This window comes from Gymnoscopelus microlampas, assembly GCF_963454915.1.
Source record: "Gymnoscopelus microlampas genome assembly, chromosome: 1".
NCBI classification, from domain to species: domain Eukaryota; kingdom Metazoa; phylum Chordata; class Actinopteri; order Myctophiformes; family Myctophidae; genus Gymnoscopelus; species Gymnoscopelus microlampas.
In genome coordinates, this window is record NC_139962.1 from 19,550,560 (window position 1) to 19,576,565 (window position 26,006).

A 26,006-nucleotide genomic window follows, 5' to 3' on the forward strand; every position below is an offset into this window, starting at 1 on the left:
ATAAATCTATTAACTTGTCAAATACAAGCAAAGTGAAATGTACTGTTAACTAAATTAGCAAGTTAACTAATGATGAAAAGTACTTTGACAATTTGAGCCGCTAATAAGTGATCACATTTATAAAATGGAAACATCATTTCAAATTCCTTAATTAGCATGCTCAATCAAGCTAACTGCTACATGGTAACGGCTAGCTAGTTTTTGGGATCAGGGATGTTTTTATTAATTTACTGGAGTGAATATATTTTATATATTCACTCCAGTAAATTAATAAAAACTTCCTTTGGCTCGGACAGTGCAGTAGTGTGGGCTGCACGTGATGGGAGAATGCACTGTGCATTCATTCAGAGGGTTGTAATTTTACTGACTTCCTATTTAATGGGATGCTGGCAAATTATCTGCACTGTGGATGAGTGTGCTGCTGAATTCAGTGCATGCATTACTAACCTATATTAAAATTCCCATGTGGGTCTGCGGACAGTAGACAAACATGCTCATGGTCACAAACAAACGTCAACATGACCATATATGGAGACTGGTGAACGGTAAACGGCACAAACGTAACATGAACTGTTGTCAGACACAACAGAAACCCTAGCCCAATATCACTGATTTGCACATGACTCAGAAGTGTGATGTAGATGTGAGGGCCGCATAGCAGCCTGTACTTTAAATGTGATGGCCGCGGCCCAAATAAATGGGCATACTTTTCACCAAAACATGCCATAAGACCAATTGCTTTTATGTGTATTTCCCCACAAAGAAGTTCACTATTAAAAAGGTACTTTTTAACATAATGCAAATTGTGCACATTTACAAAATTCAATCTGTCATAATGTCTGTGTTTGACTATGGTGATGTGCTATACATGCATGCTTCAATCTCTACTCTTAAGCCTCTTGAAGCAGTCTACCACGTGCCCTTCGTTTTATCACTGGTGATGACTATCACACCCATCACTGTATTTTATATGATAAAGTGGGTTGGTCATCTCTCGCAGTATGCAGAGAGCAACATTGTATTATTTTTATTTATAAGGCCTTGTGTGGCAAGCTTCCTCTATACCTATCTTCGCTCTTAGAACCAAAGGTTTCTGGACACTCAACACGTTCACAAAAACACATTAGATATACCAGTCCACGTAAGAAAAGTGAACAAGGAAAGACTGCCTTCATGTATTATGCTCCACACAAATGGAACAAACTTCAGGACTCTCTGAAACTGGAGCGATTGGTCTCAATAGGGACATTTAAGGTACTTCTTGAGGACACATTTCATAGTACCTGCACTTGCTTCATGTAACACTGTTTATTTGCATCTGTGATGATTGTAATATGATTCAAATGTTTGTTATTGTTTTTCATTTGTGTATGTATTTTATATGTGTTTATGCTGTTATCAGGACGTCCCTGAAAAAGAGAGCTTGCTCTCAGTGGGCTCCCCTGAATAAATAAAGGAAAAAGAAAGAAGAAAGAATACAGGGGACAGGGGGTGACACATATGTTGTGTCAGGGACCCCAATATGAGAATATTATGTAAGGGTAACTCAGTCGGTAGAGCTCTCGCCATTGGACCACAAGGTCATGGGTTTGATCCCAGACACCGCCAACTCAGTGTATGAGTAGCACGTGCGGCTTGGGTGCAGCAAGTCGTGCGGTAAGTACTGGGAGCTGATGTGGCGCTCGACCTCAGCAATCCATCTCCCGGGGGTCTAGCGCATTGTAACGGGGACAGCCTCCCGTGTTATCAGCTGATACCGACAATAAGCCTCTCCCAACCTACTTAGATTAGTACAGAATTCTTCTGTACTACTAGTGTCTAAACTCTAAAGTGTACCTACTTACCTACTTAGATTAGTACAGAATTCTTCTGTACTACTGTCGCTACAGTGTAGATGGGGAGATAGTCTTGTATAGCCAGACGATCAGCTTACACACGGTGAAGTTAAACTGTAACTCATTTTCCTGGGACCGACTGGAACCCCCTAAAGGACCCCAGAGGGTCCCCAGACTCTAATTTAAGAACCACCAATGTAAATGATTGTACATGCTTATGATCTCTGTCACAACCATAACCTCCTGTGAACAAAGGTTCAAGATCAAACAAGATCATAAACTAGAAAAAGTGCTCCTGGGAGCACAGGTCAGATAGCTTATTGTGGCCTCCTGGTGACGCTATAATAGGCCAAGTGGGAAGGTGCGTGCAAATGTTCACCAATTCACCAATGTTAGCCAATCAGGATGGAATATCGGACAGATCCGTCTTGATCACATGACTATAGAGATACTGTGTACCGACTTGCGTGATGTTTGGATAAAATCTGTAGGAGCCATATCCAAAAATGGGTTTTGCACAAATCTGCCTCCTGGTGGCGCTATAACAGGCCCATTTGAAAAATTTGGGGCAGAGGTTCTTAATTGGCATCCAGGGAGTGTGTGAAACATACTCTCTTGCCATGCCTTTCGGCCTGGAGGAGACAATAACATCACAGTCCCTCACAATGAAATATATATATCATTGTGTTGTTAACATACTCATTTGCCTACTTCATGTGTCCATTTCCAAAGGGTTCTGAGACCAAAGTGCTTAATGGTATGGGTGGGAGCTAAAAAAATGTATTTACATAATATACTATTTATTTATTTTTTAATGTGTAGAAGTGATGCTCAGCCAAGTCTTAATTGTTAATATAACCCTAATGGGTTAATCTTTACACTCTCAGTGTCAAATTAACAATCAGGACTTTGCTGTAATGTGAAGTTAGGTAGATCATGCTCCATGTCTTCTCAAACATATGTTATTATCTAAATATTACAATATCAAACACATATCCAAACATGTAGCGACTGTTGACAGGCAGTTCTGGGGTGGTTAGAAAAAACAGAAGGCTAAATCGTGGAACAAGGGGAAAAAATGGTTTGCTTTGAGGTAAGGATCCAGGAAGAGATCCACACAAGCTCACTCAAAATTACCTATGAACACACATCTCCCCTCCAACCGAACCTTCACCAGGTCGGCATCACGTCTGGGAACCAGACCCGGCCCAGATGCTTGGAAACCTCCCAGTGGATGTCATCCAACCCGTAGCGGTTATCTGGCACCAGCACCTCCTCCATGATGGAGAGCTGTGTCAGCCTGTGTCCACACATCTTGCGGCCGCAGACCGTTGGCACACACCACCAGTTCCACCAGACGTGGACAGTTGAGGCCCACCCGGCCCAGAACGTCTTTACTGACGGAACGGCCAAAGTAAAGGTGCGTGACAGGGATTTCGTCACGGAAGAAAGGGCCGAATTCATCCTCGTACAAGAAGAAGTACATGACCAGGTTGAACTTGGGTGAGTGACGTACCATCACGTCCCAGCTGCTCTTCTTGATGGTGTGGAAGTGCTGGCCAGGATTCTCGCTCACCACGTCGATGCGAAGGTGCTCCAGGTGCACATGTTTCTCTGATGAGAGTGAGATGAGCAGCTCGTCACTCAGCAGATGGTAGTTAAGGGCTAGTTCTCTCAGTCCATGGCACTGATCCGCTACACACAGGATACCTAGGATTTAGAGGAAATGTTATTAGCGTTAAAAAAAGCATACAGGGGAAGCTTGTTCCAGCTATATTTGTGCACGACAAATGAGCAAGTTGCCCTCCTGTTGTTTGGTCAAAGGTTTGTCATTTGTTCCGGTATTACCATTCTGATACAGAGATCTCGGCGCAAACAAATCAGTCAGCTCCATATATGGGCACAAAACGGGGCATGCCCATATATGGGCATATACTGATGACATCAGCAATCTCTATATATTGGCATAAAAGGGACAAGGACTGACAGATACAGAGATCTACATATATGGGCATAAAAGGAACAGATAGACAGAAACAGGCATCTCCATACTGTATATGAGCACAAAAGGAACAAAGACGGGTACAACGGGTACTCTGACAAAGCCCCTGACACTATAATGCAGACATATTGGTCGGATCAGCGGTTCGACGTAGGTGTGCTAAATGTATGTTTATTTTCACCTACAAGAGCACTTGATAAACAACCTTTTGCAGATTTGGAGCTTTGAAGTGGGCAGAGGCGTCAGACATTCAGAATAAGAAATAGTTTTCAACAGCACAAAACTTGATTAAGTTTATGTTATTATAGCCAATTATTACACAACAATGTAGCAAATAGATGCAAATGGAGTTCTAGGCTCCTGTCCAACAAAATCTTAAAGACACATTAATGAATGTGAACTGAGACAACTATGTGAAAGTGAAAGAATCACATTTCTCCCTTTGCCACATACAATGCTCATGTAATGTCTAATTTATACTTTGCTATACGACGTGGTGTCCTCACCTAATAGCAGATCTACAGTACAAGTTCACAACATGTCCTTGAGTTTGTAGTTCAGCTATTTTCACAGTGGAACACCTTTGTACAGCTAAGTATAAATCAGGCTTTATTCTCTCATTCCATACTCACTCTACATATTTTGCTTTCCTTTCACACTCTCATGTATTATGTTTCTTTGTCACATCTCCCCGCCCTTGCCTTCCTCCAACTGTCGGTACCTGCAGGTGAAACATGAGGACAGCTGCTCATTTTCAGCAGTTTGAGCGTTTCACTGTTATTGGCCACCAGGACTTTGAGGGAGGGGTCATCTACGGGCGTGTCATCGATCTTCAGAGAAGACAGTGACTTGGAGTTGACGAACACCACTGTGAGTGCTGAGATGAAGTGAGACTGTTGAACAGACACAAAGGACATATCTGTGACTCACAATTTTAAGCACATTAACCCTGGCGCCACTATTTTGGCCAGACCCTTTTCAAAAATGGGTCAAAAATAGATTATCTACTAGATCAGTTCTCAACCTGTGAGTCGGGACCCCCAGGGGGTATTTTCTATTTTCACAATATTTATCTGTGGAACAGAGTCAAATTAAATGTAATGCCTCAACTCCTGCATTCCCAGTGCTTATCAGGGTGGGGGTCCCCAGTTCAAATATGATTATTTTGGGGGGTCGAAGACACATGGTGAGCTTGTAGATCTGATATTTTCAAATAGCCGAAGTATAAGAAAGGGCTTAAATGGTTACGTAATTTGGTTCCACTCAGTATTATTTATTTTTACCAAGTAAACAAAACCCCTGGAAATGTGAATGTGATTTTACTTGACTTGAACTGGTTGTGTCAAGTAATATTCTGCTGACAATGTGCAGGTTTGCCTATGTCTAACCGGCAAAGCAAATATTATGTCCTGCTTCCCCTTTATTTGTTGAATCACTTTAACTGGATAGAAATACAATAAAAGCCAGTGTTTTTGTGGTGGCTTGTGCTTTTTCATTATGGCCACCTTTTTAGTCTGTTAGCACCAAGCTGTGTCTTACCGCTGCTGTCAATCTTCCGAACCCATCAACTGTGTTATTGATAAGTATCAATATCACGTTGCTGCCCTACATCTCCCTACATCTGAATAACAAGCAGCATCTTCTGTTTCTCATCTTCCCCATTTTTACACCAGTCTGTATATTGTCATCGTATTTACCTCAAATGAGTCTATTGTTTGGCCTAGCTCATGAAAAGTACACTGCAATATGATAATCAATGTTAAGAAATACAATGATTCTACTGTAGCACAAGGACATAATGTGCCTCAAGCTGTAAAAGCAAATATCACATACCCTGCAGACCAAGACACTGAACCACTTAAGCGCTACATATTTTGTTGCAACAAAAAGCAGATCTACATTATCTACATTATTTGAAAATATCTGAAATAGTCGCCCAAAATAGGGATACAGGACTTAATGTGGTTAAGTACTGGATGACTTTCCATATGGTTTACATATGTTGACGATGGCGTGAAGTTGCAGCTTACCTTGGGTAGCTCCATGAAGCTGGGCCGAGCTGTTGAGATCAGCCCCAAAGTCTTCAGAGAACAGTTCACCAGCTGAGAGAGGATGTCACATGCTGCCTCAGCGGACTCTGTGCTGCTGTCCACCTTGGGAAAGAAAATACATACAGTAGTAATATCTCCCTCCATTCAGTGTGGGAGTTATTAAACTGAGGAAAAACACCACTTGGCTGCACACTTCGGTCATGTTCCTTCTTTTCCTTAACCTCTATCACCTTCCCACTATGTCATACACTTTATCCCATCCCTCCATTTATTTTCATTCATCTTACTCCGTCCCTCGTCTCACCTTGAAGCTGACATACTGTAGGTGGTTGGAGTGTCTTTTGATGATCTGTTTGATGAGGTCTGGATGTGTGGCCTTGAGATAGGAGCTGGCTGGCTGGTTCAATTCAAACTCAAAGCATCGCCACAGCTCTGGCATGTGAAAAGCATGGTTCCAGCCACGGCACACCTATACGGGAGGGCAGAAGTGAAAGCAAATTACGTTTTATTTAGAACCCCATTTTAACATCAGGACGGTACATCACTATCAGACCTAAATTTACACTTCAACTTGTGATTTAGCCCCAAACTTACTATCACAGGTTTTGCAGCAATTTGTAGCATTTATAACGTTGTTAAATGTAATTGATGTGTTTGATTGAATGTTTGTTTACAAATATAAAATACATTTTTTGAGTTCTCAGGCCCCACTGTTCCGGTTACCCAGTGGGCACTGCTCAGTCAACAAATCAGACATCCAGAATAGAATGAAGAATAAAGGATCAATTGAATGATTATGCATGTCTGAGGATCTACAAAGTATTAATTGAGTATTACTCTAAAATGAAATGCCAACCATGGCTTGTCTGCTCAACTGAAAGGCAAGTACCATATTTGCCTTTCAGTTGAGCAAGCCATGGTTGGCATTTTTATTATATTTTATGTGAAGTATAGCCTAAGGTACTAGCTACAGTTCTAACGGGGTAACCTCTAACAGAGTGGATAAGAGGCAATATCTATCTGCTTCTATAGCTACAGTCTGGCCAGAGACTGGGGGCTACAGTTTCATAAAACACAGAAGTGAGGTCGGAATGGGTTCCCTTGCTAGATTTCCTATACTTTTTACCACATGGTTTTCGATAATAAGGTCTAAACTAAAGAGTTTCATGCTATGGGCATTATAAAATATATTAGTCCCCTGTGTGGTTTAAGCTAACTAAAGTACCCTACTTATGTGCAAAATGCAAATGGCAAATAAATCATACAAATAGTGTTTATTTGTGATTACCAACATAAGCCTTTGTTTGTTACAGAGCTTATTATTGTTTAATTTATGTAAAACCCGATGCAAAAATTCCATTGTAAATCAACGGTGGGAACCCATGGCGGGAGTAAATGCCAGGTTGGCCGACAAAAACACGTCATTCCCGCAGCACTCTATTGATGGCAATAATGACATGGATACCTGGGAGGCAAAAGCCCGGTCCAGTAGAGGCAAGAACTTAAAGATGTGAAGCAAGATCTCTTGTGGTAGACACTCCCAGAGGACCTGTTCCTCCAGTGACTCCTCATCTTCCTCGTCTCTCTGCTTGCAGGACCGTTTACATCCACCCTGAGGCTCAACACTGGTGCCTCCGCCATCTTCCTCCTCCTTCCTTTGAACACCTCTTTTCATTCTAGAGAAATAAAACAGGAGTACTCAGATTCAGTCACCTAAGCCATTGCGTGTGTGCGTGCGTGTGTGCGTGCGTTCGTGCGTGCGTGCGTTTTGATTTATTGACATTCAATTCATCAGACATTTAAAGACATACAATAATATACAAGACATCATCAACACTAGTAGCAATAAACGTATGTACAGTAAACAGTTGGGGGGGGACATTTCTGGTGTTAAGCTTAGAAGACTTTTCTAGGACCAGTCACAAATTGCAGACAGGTGCTCGTCTATGGCTGTTTTGAAGGAGGGTAAGGAGTCAACCTTTTTTATGTCTGTTGGAAGGGCATTCCACATTTTTGTAGCATAGCAGTAGAACAAATTTAACCCCATGTTTGTGCCGAATCTGGGTTGAACGAGATCAGGGGAGCTTCCACTGGTGTTGTGCCTGTGTGTGTCTTTAACGCTATTGAAGTAGTTTGACAGGTACATGGGTATCCCTGTTCTCTTGAGTATCTTGAAGACCAGGCCCATTGCAAGTTGCTTTACTCTGTCCTCTACCCTGAGCCAACCCACCCTAGCATAATGAGCAGGGGTTAGGTGAGTTCTAGGTGTGAGGCCATGTAGTAACCTGACCAGTTTGTTTTGATAGGTCTACTAGAGTACCTACCATGGTGCATGCATAGTCAAAATGACATTGGATGAGTACTCCAGCTGGTGTCCTCAGTGTATTCCTTTGCGCGCGCGCGCGCGTGCGTGCGTGTGTGTGTGTGTGTGTGTCGACTGAGCAGGACTGTTGATGCTGAGCAAAGGTGGAAGCAATGTACATATGCATTAATTAATTAATTATCTTAAAGATTGTAGTAGAGAAAATTACAAATAGGCTATTTTTCAATCTTCACACACAGTAAATTACTGTCCAAGAAAACATGTTTACTGCATGGAAAACCTGTTGGATTGGTGGTGAAAGTAAAGATGTCCAATTCGTCACTTACAATACCTGCTTGTCTAAAGTGTAGAATTAATTTGCAACCCTATGAGAGCTACAGTAACAGCAGCCCTGTTATTCTATTTACTCCACTGCGCCCTCTACCGATCTGGTCAATATGATTTACCAGTGGAGAATAATTTCCGTCTGGCGGACATATTTTATTTTCTGCCCAAAAAGTTTGTTATACAGAGAAGGTGGGGTCCTAAGAGGCTTGCCACCCTGGAGAATAGACTTTCAACAATACAAAACAGTCTTTGTTTCGGTGAGTAGCAAAATAGTTTTGTTTATTTTGACTAAAGACGGAGACCTCGCACGGCAGTGTAATGTTCGGTCATGAGCAGAGCAGCGCGCCTGGCAGTCAGAGCTAGAGGGAACTCACTAACGCTCTGAACCAGAGCTACAGTAACAGTAGACACACCTCCCACTAGTTCCATCCACCAAAACATCCTGAGTGAGTGATATACACGTTTGTCATTCATTCATCTTTACAAACGAATCCAGCTAACATTTGGCCACACTTGGATTTTTTTTGTTTGTTGGTTGTGGTTTTACATCATTGACGTTTGCTGATTACGTGACAATGACGTAACGTTTGATTGATGTACTTTACTTAGTAAGACATGAGAACAGTACATGGATGTACACATTCACAATGTAAGGTCTACTAAACTGGAAAACTCATTAAGCACTGAGCTTGTTTAAGATGAGATCCCCATGAACACAAATCATGACATATAAGAGACAGACAGATATACACACTACTATACAGAACGTCATACGTTCAGCTAACACAAACTTGGGCACAGTCAAGTTCCAGCTAAAGACAACTTTAAATTGTTGATTAGTTACCCATGGTCTTACCTGCGTTTAGTTGCAACCGATGCTTGGGGGGTGGGTAGGGGGGGGGGGCGAGGCGATCAGTCTCGTTAACCAAGACCCACAGAAGAAAACTGTGTTCGAGTCGACCAACCAATCAAGCACATTGGACCATAACACAATGGCGAGGTGTTGGTCAATGATCCAAAAACAAATCACACGATTTGATTAGAGATTTGTAAAAATATGTCGTTTCCAAACGCCTGACCTACTTTCTTGCCATAACGCGTGTCCTCCTTTCTCAGTACTTTTCTCTGCCGGCAAAAAAATGGCGTTTGTTGTTGTGTTGATGGGAAGTGCCTGCACTTGCAGCGAATGTTCAGCAGGGGGAGCTGTAGCCTGAAAAAACAAAAACAGAAAACTCAAGACTCACTCATACCCCGTTATATTATACCTCTATGCTCTCATACCCAGTGATGGTGGAAGAAGTACTCACATGTGTTATACTTAAGTAAAAGTATCAATATTGCCATGTAGAAATACTCTGTTACAAGTAAAAGTCCGGTAATCAAAATTGACTTGAGTAAAAGTATAAAAGTATGGGCATCAAAATATACTTAAAGTACCAAAAGTACTCATTTTGCCATGTCCAATTTCACACGTTTTCAAATGTATACAAATCAATTGAAAATAGCAGATCTACAAGCTCACAACCCGTCGCTTTGCCACGCGTTGTGAGCTTGTAGATCAGATATTTTCAAATAGCCAAAGTATACATAGGGCTGAAGCGGTTAATGTATCTTTAATAATAATCTAAATCTTCAAAGTAACTAGTAACTAAAGTTTTCAAATAATTGTAGTGGAGGAGTACAAGTACAATATTTGCCTTTGAGATGTAGTGGAGTAGAAGTAAACGTATTGCAAATTGGAAATACTTTAGTAAAGTAAAAAGTAACAAAAAGTTGTACTTAAGTACATGTACTTAGTTACTTTCCACCTCTACTCATGTCCATACCATGCTGTTTTTTTTGTTTTAGTTTTTTGGTCAGGGAAGAAAATATCTCTGACTTGAATGAGTGAAAGCTACAGAATGAGGTTGAAATGTCTGTCTGTCTGTTTGGTTGGTTAATTTAGTTAGTTTAGAATATTCGGAAACAAATATACAGCTGGAATCAGATGCAGAGCAGGACCAGCAATCAGTACAGACCCAGACTAGAGCAAGAGAGGGCCTTAGAGGGCCCCAGGAGGTCATGTCGGTTAAGGAGATAACCAGGACAGGACACAAAACTGCATTTCTGGGTTTTAAAATGTAATCTTTTGATTCCCAGACCATAGCAACCTATTCAGTGGGCCATGAGAAAAGCCCTCAAACCAATTTTTTGTTCAGTCTAAGTTAAAAGACCAGGATATTGTATCCTTGTAGCACAGCACAACAAATGCAGTGATAAGATTACAGAGTGACCTTATTTCCCATTAGTGTGGTGGTGGATTTTTCCACCCAGTAGCCTACATGCTTTTTGACAGAGGCATTAAAGTCTTGCTATAAGAAGCCCATTTTGAAATGTTCTTTGTGCAAATTGGAGACATAAAATAGATTCTGTTTACTTGTGAAGCAAATTATTTACCATCTAATGCTATGTCTACAGTATTACCTCAAACAAGCAGGTCTTTATCATTCTTTTTCTTTACCCTCAAACAATGTGTAGCCTAACGTAGTCTCGCGTGGCCAGACTATTGCCTCCAACAATTTTCAAATGCTTCCAGTCATAGCATTCGGAGATTGTGGAATAGTTGTCTGGATACGCGAGACTAAGCCGAACTTGTCTCTTGGTCCTGTTTGAAGAGTTACTGCCACCACTAGGACCTCAGGGGATAATATGCATCAACCAGCCCAAGTTCTATAATTACATTACAGTTCTGTAATTACATTGTTAATAAAGAACTTAATAGAGGACTTCTAGAGTGGCTTTGAATATTACCCTTTGTCTTTGTGCCATAACATCCACAATAAAATCTAAATGAATTGCTCAGGGTCCTTGGCAAGAGTTGTGTGTTTAGATCTTTCAAGATGTCACAATTTCTTAATAGCTAATGTATGAAATAGGGTTGTTAAGTTAAACTGACTTTGATGCTACAACTAATTTTACTGGAGGCCGCTGTAAACTCCCTCAAGGAGCCATGTGGGTCATCAGACCCCACTTTGAGAACTACTGGTCTAGATCTACCTACAAGGTACCTTGCAACAGGTTCCTAACAGGTGGTACATGATTCAATCAATAGTAGTAGCTTCTGTGATGAATCCTTACTTTTTGACTGCACCTCTCCCGTCATGAAATAATCTTGATTAGAGATGGATTGTTATGCACAGCACTTTTACTATGAAATGTAAAATAATTATTACACTATGGGTTGTTAGCATACAGTTTATGTTTATTAAAATGGGACGGCTTTACAGTTTGTACATTCCAACCACATTGGCATTGATTTACAAAGCAACAAACAGGTATAAATACAGTATATACATACTAGTATAGATATATTTATAAAATACATTTAGATTTTTCCACATTAATTCTTTTAAAAAGTATTTAAAGTCATGATAGGCTGTTATTGGAGGGATTGTTCAGCAAGCTACATTTATAATGTTCTTCCATGTTGTGCATATGCTGTGAATTTGCCATGTTGAATTAACCTATCTACAACAATTTGTGAATCATCTTCCAAGAAATATGCCCAGATTTAGACAGACTTCCATCTAGAAATGGGTGCAATTTACAAAAGGCCAAAATCAACAGCACGGGAACTACAGAAACATGGGAAACCTGCAAAGGCTTTGTTGTTAAACAAATCGATCGATTAAGATTGGTTTGAATGGCAAACAATAAAGCAGACAAACTGTTTTCTCCCCATTGTTTTTCTCGTTTTGTTTACTCACCTAACATTCCTTAAAAATTAGGACGATAGACAACTTTTAGGCTTGACATGACCATCCCAGCAGACTTTCAAGATTGGGATGATAGCTGATTTTTGCGGGAGTTTAGGATGGATGATTGGCACAGTGTTGGAAAGCAAAAGTTTAAGGACTCAGTTTCCTACCTCACCATGCAGCTGCACACCATTAACATCATTTTCAACACAATTGATTTCCACAATTGACTCAAGTCTGTATGGAGTGCCATTGTGTGAGATAGTGCCACAACTGAGACTGGAAACAGCTGATGACATACCGTTGTGCAAGAAAAGGAAAATCATGCAAAACTGAAAAATCACACACCCTTTAGTCTATAGAGGAAAGTCTATAGAGGAAAGGTAACTTCTGTTGATAACCTTCTTGTTGATAACTATCTTGTTTATATAACTGTGCTTTTACAACAAATTTGATTAATTTATTTTTTCTGTGAATTAGTTATAGGGCATACCCTACCCAAAAAGAAGACGGTACCTTTTTTTTTTAATTAGTAGGAGTAACCCTTAAGTTTATCTGTGACCTTTTGTTTTTGGTTTGTGGATCAGCCAGTCTACACTGGCTGATCATGTAATAGTTTTAGGCTATTAATGAAAGATGATTTCAGCCATTATTGTTAAATGGGTATCCATGCTACAGTAGGATATTTCAGACATTTCATATATTCTAATGGAAATGACGTACCATTTTCCCAAGTATGGATATGGTATAGCCATAGCCAAGTATAACAAATGCAACAATGAATGCATAATTTGTAGTCTGTGAAAGCTGTTACTTTTGCTATTGAAATATTATGAGAGAAAAAAAACGTTCCTTTCACCATAGGCCGATAGATAGCTAAACAAATGTATACTTCCCATTTTGGCATAAAGTGACTACATTTAGAGCATTTTTGCTTAGGGGACAGCATAGTCGAGAGTGAGAGAAAAGCTGCGAGAAAGGGGCATAGATGTGTCACACAGGTTGGCAGCCACACTTCAAACCATAACATTGGTAGACGGTGTATGCGTATGCCTCCACCCACAGATTCTCAGAATGCCTGTGATGCCAAGCTTTTCAGAGGAGCATCATTTATTGATCCCTCTTGATACATCCCAAGTAAGATGCATTAGTTGCATTGACCATACAAGTCCAAGCCAACCAGATATAGTGTAGCAAAGACGATATAACAAAGCAAGTTTGTTGTGTGCGCATCTATGTTGGGAGAATTTGTCATAATATATGGTTGAAAACATGTTATTTTCAGCTTTTCCAGACCTGTATGTGTAAACTTCATATGACATTTCATATCAGGTTTCACATTATCATTAAAAGGACGTCAACCATAAAGTTCTATCTTTATGTTTTGTGTTTACATGACATGATGTCCTTTTCTGTCTATCCTAACCCTCCCAGTCTTTATCTGAACCCCAAATGAGGCTTAGTTTTGACTGAGGTCAATCATTTAGTCTACTATAGGATTTCCCATTATTGTTACCATATGGCTAGCTTCCACCATAAATAGCAGGGCTCATTTCATTTTCACTTTGTTACGTTCATCCCGGTCCATTAGTGTGTCTGACCACCAAACCTCAAAAAGTAATAGCTGGATTGGAATTAACTTTGCTGTGCACATTCGTACCAAGAGGACACATATACTGTAGTCTTTGTAACCCCATGACCTTTCCTTCCACCACCACTTCCACCTTGGCGGAGGTCTGCACTCTACTGAGTGCATTATTTCTTAACCACTTCCCTAATTTGGGCATGTCATAATAGAGATAATGCACAAAAAATAGCAGACCTTCAAGCTCACAACGTGTCACGATGCGACACGTTGTGAGCTTGTAGATCAGCTATTATTACACAACACCGTTGTACGACAAATTATCAAATGTGGCTTATAAATGGTTTGAATAAACATCGTCTGTAGACAAGTATAGAAACAGAGTAATGGACTCTGTAATAAAGCCTAAATTATGCTTTGTGATACATTGTTCTTCAGTTGTGAATCTGTTAATTTGAGCAAAATGACAAAATATAATTTAGGCTGAAGAGTGACACTGATCTGAAATTCACAGACAGAAACAGAAGTTTCATAAACAATGACGTTATCTTGAGTCTTTGATGCATTTCATCATTCATCCAGATTAGTTTTATGTACTGAGCATGACAAGACAATGTGAACAAGTCACCTCGACAGAAAACATAGGATCATGTAGTTTTGTTAGGAAAATGCTTATGTCCGATGTCCTTGGGACAGAATACATGTACTGTAGACAGAACATCTATTATCAAATTATGAAAATACCAGCACAGAAAAGGACAGCTTAGCAAAAGCCTTATTTCAGACATTTCTATATGAATGTAGATTAGGGGCAGTAAATTATTTATGTTTGTTACATCACAGTGTGAAAGGGCTGTATGAGAGCGGCACTGGAATAAATAGCTTAATTCATCTCTCTCACACACACACACACACACACACACACACACACACACACACACACACACACACACACACACACACACACACACACACACACACACACACACACACACACACACACACACACACACACACAGCTTTGCCTTTCTCAGTGACCTCCATGGTTGCTTCTATTCGTCAGGGTAATGGGTGTTCTGTGCTTTTTGTGAGCTCCATAATCCTCAACCATCACAAACGTAACGTGTCAGACTTGTGTGTTGCACTTCCAATCACAGCCAAACCTCACTGCGGCTCAGTAGATGGAGTCTCATGTATGGTTGCTGCTATTGGTTAACAGTCTCTTCGTGGGAGAGTCTCTCACCCTTTGGGCAGCACAGTGTGTATGGACAGGTGCTCCACCTGGCAGACATACCACGTCAGGTTCACTGAAGGTGTTGTGGCACAGGTGACATCCCTTCGTTTCTGACACAATCACTGGATTTTTCCGCTCTTTCAGCTGGAAGAGATGGCATATTAGAAAACATTATATTCAGTTGATTAATAACATTATCGTTTAATTAAATAAATATTCATTTCACCTAAAACATGGAAATCTTTGAAGTTGTTTTATTTATTTATTTTTTACATTAGGCAAATTATTTATCCAAACACATTGAGGTTCTCTGTTGTGTAATCAAGATAACCTACTGCTACTCTAGATGGGGTTAGCAACATTTGTGGTTAAAACTGTCAGTAAGTCTTGTTGAAAATCACTGGCAACTGTCTTCTAAAAGCAATAATACATTTGAGGCGGTTATATATCAGCCGTAGTAATCTATTAAGCAATAATACACAAGGCTGTGGCAGATCATGATTACATGCATGATATACCATGGCCTCGTGTAGTATTGCTTAATTGCTACAGGACAGTGACTGAAGGAACTGGTTAATAAATACATTTATGTTGCAATAACATAAACATGAACGAAGAAAACAGAAGATAAACATTAAGGTTAAAAATAAAATAAAAACTGAAAATGAAGTGACTGATTAATAATCCTACAAAAAGGTCACAAAATAATCAAGCTATGACAAAATCTGAAAATAAATAAATTAGTTGTGCTCACCCTGTCATGTTGTAGCTGAAGGTTTTCAGAGCGTGCCAGCCCCAAGGCAATCTGGGAGGTTCGGCAGGCATGCATACTGGCCCGAACAGCACGACCCAAAAAGGGCTTCAAAAGCTGCAGTGACCAGCCCTCAGGGAGCATGCTTAGTACCCGGCACGCATCAAACACCTCCCCATGGCGGTTCAGTAGATCCACTGCAGCCATCTCCAGCTCTCCACCACCACCAGCTATCTTGGAGGTTCCATGAAGGTTTCTGTCTAGATAAACCCCCAACAGGAGGTGAAACAAGTGTTGTCGGAAATCGGAGCCTTTAGAAGTAGCGGCCCATATACAGTAAGCCTCAGCGGAGTTGAAGTCTTTGAGCTGATGCACCAAGATCTGCAACGCCTTATCGTGCTCTTCCTGTTTCCCATGTAGTGTTGCACGCTCTAGCAGCAGCTCTTCAGAGTTCTCCAGCTTACCTAAACAGAACAGGGGGAACGAGAAACAATCAGGGTGAAAGCCTGCACCAAGATCTCCAGGAAGTCCTCGGACCTTGGTCCAAAGTTTAAGCATTCGTCTTTGGATCTTTAGCCATTTATAAGACAGCTGTCTCACCCAAGAGCAATTGTACACGGTACAGATTTGACTCCCTGAGCAGAGCCTGCAGTTGTTCTCTGGCCCTAGTCACCTGCTCCTCGGGTGCTGGAGACTGCGACATGAGTGACAAGACCCTGTCAAGGTACAACACAGCCAGGTGTGTGTGGAACTTCTCCTTCTACAGCCAGAAGGATGGAGAGCACAAGTTTTAGTGACATTCAGAAGGTTCCAGACAGCAGATTTCTGATTAACTGCATCAGATACATGTCTTTTCCAGCACAGTGTTGAGTATGTCTGTTTCCCATACCTGTAACCGTCTTTCGAGCACCAGGTATTCCAAGTAGATCAGCCGGGCCTGGCTGTGCTTCCCCAGGTAAGTGATGACGTCATCAGGGTTCAACTCACCTGACTGGTCTTTACTGGCAGGTCTCTTGGTGAAGATCTGGACACCTATCTGAGAACACAATGAAAACAAAAAGTTATCAGGTTAACACTTTTGTTTTACTATTTTATGAGAAATACAGTGTCTTACACAAAGTATTCAGTGCCCTTGACAGTTCAAAATCCTGTCTTACAAGAGGTACTTTTTTGCTGGCATTGTTTTGCTTAATTTCAGGTAGGTCAGTTTAGAGAGACAGCAAAGTCTAGTGCAGAGTGAGAGGAGAGACAAGCAAGACAAGACTAGGGTCAGAGTTGAACCTGGGTCCTTGCGCTCGCAAGGTGCACGTGATCAGTGCTGAGCCACCAGGTAACCCCTCCAATAGGTATTTTTATTTATTGCAAACTATGCTTTAACAGTACATTTTCAAAGCTGAAATTAGTCGTTTTCGATATTTTAAAGAACATTGAAATATGCTGCTTGCATACTTAATTAAACCCCATACATTAATATTTGGTAGTGCACATTAGTTATGTACCAGCTTTGCACACTGTTTGGCACACTGTTTGTTCAAGTGGCAGCGGTGGCCTAGTGGTTAGAGGGGCGGCCTTGATACCGGAAGGTCCCTAGTTCGATTCCCCATTTCATCACATCGATCATGAATCACCGCTGATTAGCCCTTGAGCAAGACTTCCATGCGAAACAAGTTTCGTACTTAGTCCGACACCCTGGGTAAACAACAAACTTTGCTTTGCTTTGGCTGTGATAATTGTTCATTGGTTGGTTGCTCAGTTTGGTTGGATGACACTTTGTGGACTGCAGTTTTCAAATAGTGCCACAGATTCTCAAAGGGATTGCAATGAGGACTTTGACTGGGGCTGGGCCACAGTAGGACATTGAACTTTTTGCTCTTGAGCCACGGCACTCCAATGTTGCTGTGGCCTTGGGCTTGGGATCTTTGTCCTGCTGAATGCTATCCCAAGCGCCAGGTTTTTAGCAGACTGAAGCAGGTTCTCTTTTCTCTAGATTCTTTTCCAGGTATTTTGCTCCACCCATTCTTGATTTAATTTGAACAAGAAGCCTCCCTACGCTACAGCATGGTGGTGCTGCCACCACCACACTGCACTGTAGGGATGGCATTTCGTGAAGTATGGGCATTGGGCAGTATTAGGTTTGCACCACAAACAGTGCTTTGAAACATTATCCCATGAGTAATTCTCTTTTGAGGCTTCCTTCTTGCCACCCTCCCATACAAGCCAGTTTTTGGCAGAGCTCTCTAGGAGCTCTCTAGGTATTGTTGTACCATTATCCTAATCCAAATTATCCTAAAATGGATTTGTATTACATAATCTCTAACTTCCATATGGTCTTTTGTCTTCACTTTAATACCTTTCCTTCAGACAGCCTGACCATTGATCCTTAAAACAGAGTGGGGGTTTTATATCCAGAAAACTTGACAGTTAATTTAATGGTTCACAGGGAAGTGGTCAATGGTAAGGCAACTGTTCCTTCGTTAGGAGCAATTTATTTCATCTGTGTAGACGTAGTACTTCCAAGGCACAGGAGTTGAATACAAATATAAATATATTCTACCATAACAATAATGTCATCATAAAATAAATGTTTAGTCTTTAAATAAAAGGTCTTTGTAATTGAGTAAGATGTGAGAATTCAAGGGTCTGAATACTTGTGCAAGGCACATGTGCAACTGACTTGCACATTTGCGTCATGTTTTAGGATGCAAAAAAGAAAATCTAAAAGCAGACGGTTATAGTTACTGTAATATGATTAGAATGAACCAATAAGAAGAGGCCAGTGGCAAATACAGTTAGCAAAAGTCACTCCTTTTTAAATTTGAATGACATTTTCAAAAACATTAGGTGTGAGTTACATACCATGGGATCTTTCTGCAGGGCCCAGGCTGCATACTTCCAGACGAGGTCCAGATTTGTACAGAAGCTAAGGAAGTCCACAACATACTCGTATAAGTCTGATCTTGTGGTGTCCTGCAGTTCCCCATCTACTACACGTATCCACATCTAGAGGGAGAAGTCATTACAGAATGTCACATTGGTACTGCAGATTTTGAAGGACCTTTTAAAACCATTTCCTTTTATACCTGTAGTGCTGCTGAATCCTGCCCACTATGACGATAGAGGAGTCCAAGTGCAAAATATCTAAAATGGAGGAAGAAATAAAAGTTAAAGTTAAGTTATCTTTCTCATGATCTCCTATTTTCTTTTTTTATACTAACTCAACACCTGATTAAAGTGAAAACAGAAACAGGACTAGAAACGTGTGCTCCTCCGAGCACAGGTTTCCGCCAGGCCGGGTTGCCTACCCAAGGCCTGCTAACTTTGGAAGGCAGTCATAGCCAATTGGAATGGGATCTGAAAAAGTTGCCTTTTACATCTGGATTCCATAGCCTCAAGAGAGAATGTGTACCGATTTGTGTGAGTTTTGGACGGAATCTATAGAAGTGGTAGCAAAAAGTTGTGAAGAAGTTGTGAAGAAATGTGACACGGCAGAATATGTAATCTGGCACAAATGGCCGGGGCCTATATGCTTACGGTGCGTCATGATCCAAAGAATCCAGGGATTCTTTTTTTTTTTATTGAACGACCGTCGGTTCAAGAGTTCATGTGAAATGGTCGCTAAAATGAGGATTACAATGAGGACGATTTGGGGTGGAGGTTCTTTCTTGGCCTGGTGTGAATGCAAGATTTCATGGCAATCAGCCATGATTTGTGGCATTTTGAGCAAAACATCACTCTTGCAAACTTTGGAAGCCAATCAGAATGCAATATGAAAAAACGTACGTCTTGATCATATGACTATAGAGATAAATAATGTGTACCGATTTGAGTGAGGTTTGGACAAAATCTGTAGGAGTAATATAAAAAAATGTGTTTTGCAGAAATCTGGTGGCGCTATAACAGGCCGAAATATGAGGTTGAGGTTCTTCCTTAGCCTCCCGGGAGTGTGCATGCAAAGTTTCATGCCGATCGGTCCAACAGTGCCGGAGATTAGCTGCTCACAAACTCACACACACAGACGGACGGACGGACAGGGGCGAAAACATAATCTCTGGCCTTTGGCAGTGCGGCATGGTGGAGACAACAATGAAGGGCCCGATCTTAGACCCAAAGTAGCAGTTGCAATACCCACTTGTGAAATTTTTCAAGCCAGGGGGCGCTATCTGCAAGCAGACAGGCATTGTCGGAAGCCAACAAGTCCAGCAGGCTGTCATGGTCCTGCTCAGCATAGAGCTTCAACAGTGCAGTGTCAACGTCCTCTATGCAGCCGTTGGCCACCTCTGTGCTCCGAACCTGGGAATGCAGATATCGACAGAACTGTGTACATATATTCAATGCACAAATTCACATTATGCACCGACAGCAACATATTTATTATAGGATAAATGTTCTACAAAGGGTGTTACATCAGAAGTCAATGTAAATACAGCCCTTTTCCTTTCTGTTTACCTCTCCCAAGTATGTGATGAGGAACTTTTTGCATCGCAGCACTTTTTCCTGATCCCCCTGAGCCAAGTGGTTGAGGTCGGCAAACTCGTGAAGGGGAGGGTGGCAGCGTGTGAAAGAGGAGGAGGCTGGCAGCAGCAATGGGTAGAGAGATATCAGCTCCCGCACATCCAACTGACCCTTCCTGAAAATAAGAAAGGAAGGGCCTAATTAATTGCTATTTTTACGTTATTAAATATTAATAATACAGTACATAAGCTTTTCTTATTTCTATCTAGGAGTAAAACGGATCCAAACATCTAGGACTAATCTATTGAAACAATCTAGGAATAAATAGAGTGACTAAGGTAAACTGTATAAATCATTTAATATTCTGTCTTGTAGGCCATTTCAAATTGAGCTATCCAAGATCCGATCAGCAGAGAGAAATTAGACTATCAAACAGTTTATAGTTGAGGTAATTAAGGCAATCCAAATACACTCTTGGCCTGAGTGATAATGAAGATCTTAATCACAGAACAGCATGAAGTACAATAGAAGTCTCAGCAAAACCTCAAAAATAAAACCCTTACCTAAAGTGTTCTTTTGCTTCTAAAAATTGAAGTTGGCCAAACTGTATGAAGCCAGCCTGCTGGAGGATTCTTTTGTGCAAAATCTGTAAAAGGAAATTGACAATAAGTAAGTAAACAAAGAAAATAAAAAACAACATTAAAACATATATTATTATATAGTTAATGTATTATATTACAAAATAGATTGTGTGTTTTAAGAAGTGATTTTACCAAGTGTACATATCATGCTAATTTATACCTGGAACTTGTCTTTGGGAATGTTTCTCTGGGCTCCCTCTGTGAGGGTAAGTGCTTCCTCTACTCTGTGACTGGCCAGCAGGTCCTGTATTTGTCTCTCCAGAGGCAGAGGCACTAAAATGTACACCGCCTTAGTGGAAGCCAGAATCACCTTCCCTAGAGCACACATACAGTACAATGCACAGGTCAGACCACCATCTCTCTCTCCATATAATATACACATCTGTTAACCAAAGCCCTATACGTTTCTGTGGGATGGACAAAAAGGGTCAAAAGAGATCAATGTGCTCATATTAACATGAACAGATCAGGTACAATGCAAGAGTAAATAATTTAGGGCCTGCCAGGGTGATTTATTTTCAGCCTGGGACCTAAATGAGAAATGTAATCTCTTGTTTTGTGGCTCAGGATTATATTAAATACTACTAATGGAAGGCCTACCACAGGAAGCACCATTATCTATGGTTTCAAATTTAAGATTAATTTGCCTTCGAAAATCAGCAAGAGCACAGTGCCGTCAATGGGAAACATACCAAACTGGTGTTTTTCTTACCCAATTTGAAATTCCAAATGGTCATTGGAATTTGCACATGCAAAGTAATTAGGAAAAAATAGGAAGAACAAAACATGTGTGAGAGGATACCTTCAAAGTCTTGCAGAATGTGTCCATCCCTGAATGAGAGTGTCTGTTTTAACTGCTGATCCAGCATGCTGTGCACGGTGATGAAGCCTTCATCTAGGGCCACCACGTAAGGAAAGCACACAGCTGCACCAATCACGCTCTCTGCCCAGTTCACAGGGGCACGCTGGGACACTCCCTCTGCATTGGCAAACATTCCTGATGGTATATGTGGGAGAGTGTAGGGGTTGAGAAAAGGGTGTTTTTTTGAGTTATGCATGAAGATGACAAATATTCACTAGCCCACAGGGCTAGTGATTATTAAGTGAATAAGTGGGGGCCACCTCGGGGGCCAATTTGGAAAGGAGAGGAAAATGAAGTGAACATAAATGATGTATACAGTAGATCAATTCAAATGCAGTACATACGATTATTGTGCCAGTGTAGCTAGCCACTGTCAACCTGGAGTCCCTATTTTGGGCATGTCATTATTGGACAAATAGCCCATCTACATCGCAACGTGCTGTGAGCTTGTAGCACATTTTAACAATTGTAACAATGTTACAATTTTGACATCTTTTTTTTAAAGACATTTCTCAATAGGGGGGACACAGCCAGAGGCTATGGCTCTTTGAGGGTCCTTGCTAAAACAAATGTATTATTCACATATAAATTGCATGAAATTGAAACATTAATGTGGAGATTACCGTACTCTATTCCGAGTAAATTCTGAAACCAACTCCTCTAAAAATGTTGATATGAATGCATCAATCCATTTTCCAACATACATCAATGCTATGCGTATAGTACTATATAGGATATTGTGTTTTAGTACTCAAATAGCCGACATCCTACCCATTACGTGAGTGCAAGCTAATTTCCATGGTGCTTAAAGCAATATAGTGACAGCATAATTCATGACCCAATTGAAGAGCTCAAAGTTACAGGCTTTCAAATTTGGACTATGTACAAAGACGGTAAGTACTGTAACTATGTACAGTACGGTAAGTACTAAGTACTAAAAAGTAGTAATACTTTTTTGTACTTTCTATCCTTACCCTTTGTTTCATCCTTACTGTGGTGCTGGGAGATAGTGGACCAACGTGTTGGCACTCTCCCCCACCATCGTCAAAACACCAAATGAGGGAATATCTTTTGTTAGCATGGTGTTCCATCCCTTCAGTAGACTTCCAGAGACAATCTATGCAAACAGCTTCACTGCACCAGTGAAGCTGTTCTGGCAGCTTGTGGTAGCCTAACCACTTCATAACATTTGCTTTTCCTTTGATTTATCACCCGTCTGTATATATGATCAAATCCCAGCTAAGACCTCTAAACAACCCCAACATGTTTTTGAAGTAACTCACCAAGACCACCAGGTGCAGCCAAGAGGAACTCCTCCCTGCCAATCCTTTTGACAATTGGCCTCCTTTCCTCGCTGTTATAAGGGAAAAGATCTTGTGAGGCTCCTGTGCTGTAGTTAAGGATCATGTATTGTGTAGCGAGAGCCAGGCACAGGAAGTAACCATCAAGACTGATGGCACAGGGTTGTTCGGGTGTGGTCACCTCCTTCACCAGCTGAACCCTGTCCTCATACACCATGTAGATCTGCACTGTCCGCCGCCTGGATGAAATCACACCCATCTCCACGCAGAACGGGTCTCCGTTCACTGGGTTCTCGTTCATACAGAACGTTGCCACACCTTTGATCTTTGCCCCGCCCCCCGCCGCGGAGGGCACCATCTCCAACGTGACCATATCGACTAGGAACACTATTCCATCACAGAGGACTATAAGACGCTCCAAAGCTGAAGCGGCCCGCAACTCGGCAACTGGTTTCTTCAGGCCCAAATACTTCTGCAGCAGCTTCTGAGCAGCGTAAGCCAGTCTCCCTTTTGAGGAGGTGACCTCGTCTAGGAGGAAGTGGTGGATGAAGCAGTCATTTGTGCCCACGTACAGGTGCTTGCCACAGCACTCAATACACTCTATATTGATGCGAGCCTTGTCACCCATCAGGAGGTCTCGCTCCACCGCGGGGACCAGCTCAAAGGCCTTCACACTCATCTCCACCAAGGCATCTACACTGTAGAAAGCAAAGTAAAATATAATAACCGTCACAACACCACATGTTATTAAAGAATTAAGGAAATCCAACCACAGATCAACACTACCAATGTAAGCCTTTTCTATATTTCTGCATAGAGCAATGGTTCTCAAACTTTAAAATGTCAAGGTCTAACCTTAAAGGGCAAGACCACTTTGGTAGAGGTTTGGGTTGTATAGTTTACCTTGCCATGATGCAACTCACAAGAAATGAAAAACAATTCCTCCATTGATTAGAAATGTATAATTCAAAATATGCTCCACATTGACTTACATTGTACGGTAAAACAGCTCTCAAACTCACTCTTTTAGCGCGTAAACAAACAAAGCTGATTCAGACACTATAAAACATCACCAAACCCAGTACTGTTTATTTTTATTTTTTCAAATGTCAACTTCCTGAAAAACAGTACTGGGTTTTGTGATGTTCTATATTGTCTGAATCAACTTTGTTTGTGTTCGTTTACGTGCTAAAAGAGTGACTTTGAGAGCTGTTTTATCGTACAATGTAAGTCAATGAGGACCATATTTTGAATGATCAATTTCTAAACAATGGAGCAATTATTTCTGATTTATTGTCCACCTTTTGAGTTACATCATGGCAAGGTAACTACGCAACCCAAACCTCTACCAAAGTGGTCTTGCCCTTTAACTCAAACAGTATACAAATGGAACCGTTCCATTTGTATACTGTCAGAGTTACAGTCAGACTTGTAAGGAACCCTGACAGTCCCTGCAATCCACTTTGAGAACCAATGGAATAGAGAAGCTCTAAGGGTACCTCAGCAATAGCTGTTGAGGGAGGGCAACGCGTTTCTCTTTGACCTGCCCATGCAGATTTTCATATCTTGTCCAGGGGATGTGAACTTACTGGATACTTTTCACCCACATCCCCTACTTCTCACTCATTCACTCCTGTACTTTCCCTGTATCAGTAAGAAGGAAGTAGTGTGCTTTCAATGTGCCTTCTCATGTTATTTGAGTCAATTTAAAACAGCAAGTTTACCTGGTCATAGATTTGCCAATTGCTCAACCTGGTAGCTAATGTTCTTCTACTGTACTTGTTTGACATCTAAAACAAGAATGCTTTGCCTCGGCTAAGGGTGACTAACCTATTTTGGCAAGCTAACAACTCTTCTCTGGATGCTAGTTCAATTAGCAGAGGCTCAACTGAAGTTAGCATCAACGTTTGCTGTCCGCATCATGAACTTAACGTTAACTAAACATTGTTGTAATATGATCTAGTCACGTTAAACGTCTGTTCCCACTAACAAATACATCCACGTTTAGGTATACAATAATGTAGCCAACACTGCCTGGCTAGCTTCAGCCAGCTTGCTAGTTAGGCTAACATTAGCAGAGTCAGCCTGTGTTTCAGTGTTACCTACCTAGTTAGAGCTCAGCTGTGGCTAACGAAGTTAGCAGATCATTTGATTGAGGAAAGCTGTCAAAACATCACACCGTCCACTGACATGACAGTGGATATGATGAATTAATTCCGAATGGTTCCCTTCCCCAGGGAAGATGCTCTGCCCAGTAGATTCCTCTCTCCCTGGCTCTCCCCTCAGCTGATGCCGCTAACCCCAGGCAGGCAGCATCGGACTCTCTCTTTCCCAAGTGTTTCGCCCAGGTGGGCGTGGTTTTGAGGTTAAGTTAAAGGGTCTACACCATGAATTTTAACTTTTTCTTCATTTTTGTGTGTTTTTGGTCTCCCCCACCTCTCTTCTGTTCCAACAAATACCCGACTTCGAGCATGCAGGCTTTCATAGGCTATCTGTGGTTTTCATGTAAATTGGTCTGAAAACAGTCCGTCAGATTTGTTCCCCCACCCTACGTCACGTCTGGGAACAATTCCTCCCGTTTTTCAGTTCTAACCAAAAAAAAAAAATCCAATTTAAAAAAAAAAAAAATCTTATTTTTTTTTTTTACTTTTTCCACACAGAACCAGGACATGACATGCATACAAACTGGCTCAACAGCGCCCCGTGCCAAACAGGACAATGTGGTATTGCAGGTGAAAGTGCTTTATAAGCCAGAGAGAAGTTAGTTGGAATGAGTATATCTGAGGCTTGATTTAGGCTCAAACCTTTTGAAAAACGTTTGAGGGACATAAACAATATGATATCAAATATTATTATTATTTTTTAAATTCATGGTGTAGCTCCTTTAAAGGCAGTGGTGGTTCCC

The 26,006-nt window shown here is 41.1% G+C and overlaps 1 protein-coding gene and 1 pseudogene across 2 annotated transcripts; both read right to left on the reverse strand.

Annotated features, from left to right (window-relative positions):
* Positions 1-2,629: 2,629 nt before the first annotated feature.
* On the reverse strand, positions 2,630-9,656 carry LOC311037150 (F-box/LRR-repeat protein 3-like; annotated as a pseudogene). Its single transcript, XR_014602883.1, has 6 exons — positions 9,395-9,656; positions 7,354-7,564; positions 6,193-6,357; positions 5,868-5,990; positions 4,559-4,730; positions 2,630-3,545 (listed from the first exon to the last, which is right to left on the reverse strand). The product of XR_014602883.1 is annotated as an F-box/LRR-repeat protein 3-like (transcript).
* A 5,078-nt stretch (positions 9,657-14,734) lies between these two features.
* Positions 14,735-25,390, reverse strand: tgfbrap1 (transforming growth factor, beta receptor associated protein 1). The gene is made up of 13 exons (XM_084065690.1): positions 25,208-25,390; positions 23,084-23,799; positions 21,741-21,935; positions 21,099-21,253; positions 20,861-20,943; positions 20,292-20,472; positions 19,975-20,135; positions 18,926-18,983; positions 18,702-18,845; positions 16,735-16,881; positions 16,446-16,605; positions 15,849-16,309; positions 14,735-15,238 (listed from the first exon to the last, which is right to left on the reverse strand). The coding sequence occupies exons 2-13, from the start codon at positions 23,778-23,780 to the stop codon at positions 15,050-15,052; spliced, it is 2,631 nt and encodes an 876-aa protein (XP_083921816.1). The 5' UTR covers positions 23,781-23,799; positions 25,208-25,390; the 3' UTR covers positions 14,735-15,049.
* Positions 25,391-26,006: the final 616 nt, after the last annotated feature.